The sequence below is a fragment of the Phragmites australis genome, chromosome 9, assembly GCF_958298935.1.
Source record: "Phragmites australis chromosome 9, lpPhrAust1.1, whole genome shotgun sequence".
In the NCBI taxonomy this organism is placed as follows: Eukaryota; Viridiplantae; Streptophyta; class Magnoliopsida; order Poales; family Poaceae; genus Phragmites; species Phragmites australis.
The window spans coordinates 5008051-5014273 of NC_084929.1; the positions used below are offsets into that span (position 1 = coordinate 5008051).

General features: G+C 51.1%; 1 protein-coding gene across 1 annotated transcript; it reads right to left on the reverse strand.

The window, feature by feature from the left end:
• Window positions 1-891: 891 nt before the first annotated feature.
• Window positions 892-4525, reverse strand: LOC133928510 (disease resistance protein RPM1-like). Its single transcript, XM_062374859.1, has one exon. The coding sequence runs from the start codon at window positions 3974-3976 to the stop codon at window positions 1220-1222; it is 2757 nt and encodes a 918-aa protein (XP_062230843.1). The 5' UTR covers window positions 3977-4525; the 3' UTR covers window positions 892-1219.
• Window positions 4526-6223: the final 1698 nt, after the last annotated feature.

Sequence of the window (6223 nt, forward strand, 5' to 3'; positions counted from 1 at the left end):
AAACAAAATTGAAGGTCGGAGAAGCTTCCTCGGGGTCCTGCGATGCCGAAGAGACGGTCAGCAGGCTTTGGGGCGCAACGGGAAGGGCTGGCGTAAACGTGTGGCGGCGGGACTCACCGGAGTTCGGCGGAGGACGGCTTGCGGCGACAGAATAACGTTGAGGAGCGGCGGGAGAGACTTATCGTGCTCCTGAGAAACCGACGGTGAGCTTGGACGTGACGGATGGTGCACGACGGAGCTCCTCGCTGGCAATGGCGAGGGAAGGTGGCGGGGTTGGGCGAACGGGGGAGCGGCAGGGCTGGGCGGCATTTAAAGGCGCGACGGGAGTGTGGTCGTGGGCGCAGGGCGAGACGTGGGCGGCGGTTCGGCGGGACGGTAGCGCGAGCGCGGGAGCGGTTGCGGGAGGACGGGGATGACTGGCGTGGCCAGGCTGTCAGCGAGAGAGAGGGAGATGGGTTGGGCTGTGCACGGGGAGATGGGCCAGAGGAGTGAGGCTAGGTTGGGTTAGATTTATGTGGGCTAGGTTTAGAGTTCTAGCTGGGCTTAGAATTTGGGTTGGCCCAAAGAGAATTTTAGGTATTTTAGGAATCAAAGTATTTTTAGAAAAACAAAGCAAAATAAAATCCAATTAAATAGCAAAACACTTAAATAAATCCAGGAAAATTTTAGAGAGGCATTTTGGAAAGCTTTGAATCCAAATAAAATATTTTATCATTCAAAAATAAACTCTTTTTTAAAATGCCAAAATTAGGAAAGACTTTTAAATAAATAACAAAATGCTAGTTTATTGTTTGGAAACGTTCCCATCCCAAAATTGAAATTTTAGGTGTGACAAGAAAGCCGACTGCTCAGCATCAACTACCTTTTCTTTTCCCAAACTAAGAACTCAACTGTGACAAAAAGCATGATCAATGATCGATGACCACAGGGGTCTTCCTAAGGTGTATTTGGTAAACATGAAATTAGATATCAAATGTACAAAATATAAGTTCGGCTCGGTATCCGTGAATACCGGACTATTTTAGCTCGGTATCAATAGGTGCTGGAATTTGGCCCGTGTAGAGGCTCATTCTGCGAATCCCAAAGCAAGGGAGTGCATTGTGGTTTAGTCTCACCCTGTAACTGCAGACGACAGGTTATTCCTTGTTTGCAAGGAACAGTAGCTCGCCACACCTACACTAGGCCACTAGCCACTGGCGAGCTAGACTAGGAGCCATCTTCACTTATTCCTTTCAACAAATCTAATGCAATTCAAAAACCTATATGCCTGATAAAAATCTGAATTGGCAGGATTGTGGTATCTAGCATGACCATTCTGTTCCTTCAAGTTTGCTACAAACTCTGTTGGCATGCCAAAAAGTTGCAGATTCTGGAGATGCATCATGAGTTTCTCCATGCCTTGGGGTGTTTCAGTCAGCTTTGTGCACAGGCCAATCACCAGATGGCGTAGGTTTACAAGGCATCCTTCTTGAAACTCTATGTGACTAAGGTTAGGCAAGTCCTCCAAGGTGAGTTTCTGAAGGGTCGGAAAACTACCTTGGACAAAAACCATGTTCCTCTCATGGTATGCAGCGATGAGGCCAAGATTTACCAGCCTAGGGAGCGCAGCGAGGAGCAAGAGTGAATCATGTGCAATTTGGCAACCACATAACCGTAGCTGCACGAGGCTTGTGAGGGAGCAAATCCATGATGGCAGCTTCCCTCTTGCTAACCTGCCAGTCAGAACGAGATTTTGCAGCTTCAGTGGTGGTCGAGAAATTGATTCCAGGTCTAGTACTGTGTCTGCTCCAGGTTCAGCTACCAACCCCAAGCGTAGAAGGCAGCTCATTCTAGAGATTGACGATGACAAATCGACGATAAGGCCCGCATTTACGCCAGACAGCTCTAGGCTCCTCATCTCCTCCAGCCTTGCTAAGGATCTAACCATAATCTTATCAGCTTGAACATATTTGAGTGTCTGCAGGCTGGTCAGGTTTTCTATCCCTTTAGGAACTCCTACTGCCATGCCGGGATACGGCTTCAACAAGTCAGTCGTCTCACGCGTTAAGACTATCAGGTGGCGCAAACTCTTCAGTTTTGCTATGCTGCTAGGTAGCCTTTGGACCATTGACAACTTGGCATCCAATGTCTGCAGCTTCTGCAATTTGCCCAGTTCCTTCGGTAGCTCTTTGACTAGAGTGGAACGGATCCCGAGATACCGCAGATTGTGAAGATTGGTCACTGAGTCGGGTAACTTGTTCATCTCAACGAACCAGAGGTTTAGCACGGTTAAGAGCCTGAAGCAAGACAGGAACGAAGCATCCAATTTTGACCCAAATGCATTCAAGGAGCGAGGTGTGGCCCATTGCGGAACATAATGGGAATCTACTTCACATCTGTCAATTGCAAGATGACGGATTCTAACCTTGCAATCAATTGTTATATTGCACATTGCAAAGTGTAAGAACCCCTCCTCTTCTCTGCTTCTGTGGATAATCAACTCCCTGATGAGGTCATGAATGACGCACCGTTTAACACGGCCAAATTCATTCCTTTCAACAACCTGCATCAGGCTGCGCTGTACTAATTGGTCCAGGTAATCATCTGCGACATCCTCTGCTTTACGCTGGCGCGGCTTCTCTTCGATGAAGCCCCGTGCAACCCACCTCCTGATCAGTATCTTCCTCTTGATCAACAAGTCCTCGGGGTATACGCTGCAGCTCAGGAAGCATTTCTTGAGGTGGTGCGGCAGGTCATCGATGCTCAGGTTCAATATTTTTGCCGCCTCCCCTATCCCAAGATCGCTGCTTCTCGTGTCCCACATGAGGGAGTCGTAGGCGTTCCTCCAGGCGAACTCTGTTTTCTCCTTGAGCGCGAGGAGGTTGCCAACAGAGACGATAGCCAGCGGCAAGCCGCGGCATTTGTGTAGAATATTGACAGCAAGCTCTTTCAGGTGGCCCGGGCACGTCTGCCCGGAATCGGATGCCTCCCTAAAGGCGACAGCGCAGAACAGCTCCCACGCCTCGCGAGACGGCAGAGGCTCCAGCATCATGGTCCTCTCGGGCGCCGCGGCCTTGGCCACGTCTCTGTTGCGCGTGGTGATGATCACCCGGCTCCTGTTGGTGACGTCGAGGAACGCAAGGCGGAGCTTGTTCCACAGGTGGGCATCCCAGACGTCGTCGAGCACAACTAGGTACCTCCTTTTGCTGAGGTGGTCCCGCATAGCCGCCATGAGCGACCGGTAGTCCGCACCTACATCGCTATCGGAGCGCACGCTGCCCCAGTGGGCGTCACGGTGCAGCTCTTTGAGGATCTTCCGGAGGAGGTCGTCCATTGTGAAGCTCCGAGAGACGGCCACCCACGCAGCGCAGTCGAAGTGGCTCGTCGCCACCTGCTTGTACACGCCCGTGACGAGGGTGGTCTTGCCGACGCCGCCCATCCCCCACACGGCGACCAACGTCCGCCGTTGCTCCGCGTCCTTGACCACCCAATCCAGCAGCTGCTTCTCTTGTGCAGAGAAGCCGACGATCTCCTCCTTTTCCAAAAAGTGTGCACTCTCCGCCTGCTTCGCGCTAATGGTGGTCACAGAGGGAGCGGGGCCGTCGGCTGGGCGGATGCCGTCCCACTGCTCCTTAGCCCGGGACAGCTGGCAAAGCCTCTCCCGAGCCTTGCGCAGCCGCCTCGAAAGGGCAAACCAGGCCTTGACGTTGACGCAGTCCCGGGCAAGGCCGTGGCCGGAGAGATACGAGCACTCATCTGCGACGTCCTCGAGCTCGAAGGCCGCGTCGCGGACCTGCCTGACCCACTCGGCCGCGTGGTCGTCCGTGCCGTACCGGGAGTCGGCGAAGTGGAGGAAGGCGCGGAGGAGGTCGAGGTCCTGCTTGGCAGCGGCGATGTCGGAGCGGACACCTAAGAGGCGCGAGATGCCCAGGGCGGCGCTGCGGGACAGTACCACGCCGAGTTTAGCGGAGAGTGATATGGCTATGGCCTCCGCCATGTCGCCTGCGATTGTTTGCCGCAGTTGGGGACTTGGGGAGGACAAGGCGCCGGGGAGCTGGCTTCGTGGAATCCTTGGTTGAGATTGGAGAGCAGCTTGTAGGCACTTAGGCAGATCACAGTCTGAGAGCAGTCAACTCAACCACCGGAAGAGGTTCCTTTAGACCTGATATTCACCAATGATACGAAGCCATCCAGATGAAGCAAGCATCAGCAATGGCGATCTCACGCATAGTTCCATTAGACAAAAAAGGGGTCCGCGTCGCGATGCATGGTTTCTGCTCCAGTCGGAAGCACAAGTCGCATGCGGGCCCCATGGATAGTCCATCCCCTCACACCACGAACCTTGATTGGGTCCCTTGCAAAAAATCTAGCCAAGAATCTCTTTCGATCTTTCTCTCACTCTTTCGAAGAATCTGCCATGGGTCCCGCGCAAGTGATGTTTTTGATCTTATAGAAAGACAAAAACGTGACCAACAATGTTCATCCTCTTAGTCTCTCACATCCTATCTCACTAAGAATCTAGCTTGGGTCCCATAAAACAAGTCTAGCCGGGGCTCCAGTTCCACGCACGTTCTCTTTTGATTTATCTCTCACTCTTGCGCACGACTTGTCTGACCAAGAATGTCGCATGGGTCCTGCGCTTGAAGTTTTTGATGTTCTATAAAGAAAAAAAACATGACTAACAATATATGTCGATGATGGGTGAACCGTCGATCTAACAAATTTGTTAAAGAATTAAAAGAAGTTTTGAGTACACGAATCAAAAGAGAATACACAGGGGTTTTAGACAGGTTCGGCTCTCCCTAAAAATAATAACTCTATATCATGTTTGTCTTGTATTGATATGAACCTGTTACAAACAAGTGTAGCTAGACTAGATTGATCTAAATCTACTGGCGACTTGCTTCTGTGGACTTGTCTCGGCTTGCATTGCTTGTGGTTTTCTCTAATGACTTATCCTTCATAGGGCCCTTGGCTTCGTATATATACGGGGGTGTTGTACGTCATCTGGACTCCTCATTCCGATTCTTGGAGATAAATCTTCCCGGCTATGGAATGCCTTGGGTATCCACAGATAGTTTCTTTCTTCCATGAATCCCCTTCTTAGAGATAAAGATATGCTCTGAGAATTACAGAAAATCTTGGGATATCCGGATATAGTAACTATCCATTATTCATCGTCAAACCCCCTATTAGTATGTGAAATAAGGCTTCAACGGTTCAAATACATAGCTAGCAAAGATAAGCTTTTTATCTGATTGTGTCATCGAGTAGACTCGGATTTTCGATTAGGATGAAACATCTAACCGAGTTTTCTGGGTTCTAAGATCACCTACTCGGGATTCCGCACGCCTCCGAGTTCTTAAGGGTACTGGATTCGTGTGCAGGCGATGATGGAAGATCAAGGCGTCTGGCAGGCAGTCAAGCCAGCGACCGGTGCAGCCGTCGACGAGAAGAAGGACAAGAAGGCGAAGTCGCATCTCTTCCAACCGCTCCCGGAGGATCTCCTAATGCAGGTGGCAAGAAAAAAACTGCGAAGGAGGTCTGGGATTGTCTCAAGACAAGGTTCGTCGGCGCCGATTGCGTCAAGAACGCGCGACTTCTAACGTTGAAGAGCGACTTCAACGCCATGCGCATGCAAGAGGGAGAGAGCCTGGACCAGTACTGTCGGAGGGTTAACTCCTATCGCAGGGATCCTGAGAGCCCCTTTTTGAGATTCGGCCGGGGGGATTTTTCTGAATATGTTTGCGGGAGAAATAAATGGGTGTAAATGCGATGGCAGGTGGGGTGGAATGATCTAATGCAGAAGAAAGTAAATGCACTGGAGGGGTTTTTAGACAGGTTCGGGTCGCACTGAGCGTAATACCCTACTCCTGTGTGGATGCTATAAATGCCCTGAGAATGTCTCTCAGGGATGTCGCTGGTTACAAGAATGTTTGTCTATCTCAGAGCTTTGGGCTCCTTGTTCTTTAGTGGTCTCAGCTTCTATGCTTGTACGAAGATGTTCTTCGAGTCTTGGCGTCTGTGCTCTCTGAGAGTCCTCCCAATCAACTGTCTTTGTCCGTGCCCGCCAGCTCTCTTAAATACTCGCCGGCGGTAGCGTGCCCCGAAAGGGAGGGCACGAGTTCCAAGACGCCATAAATGGAAAGGTAGTCATCATGGGCTCGCCAGCGCGAAGTGACGGGGGGTTGAAAATGCGCCCCCGCCCTGTCTTCGGTCGTCATGATGGCGCTGGCAACGAGCG

Excerpts from the sequence above, each read along its gene's own strand:
- LOC133928510 (XM_062374859.1), bottom strand. The coding sequence starts at position 3,976 with ATGGCGGAGGCCATAGCCATATCACTCTCCGCTAAACTCGGCGTGGTA.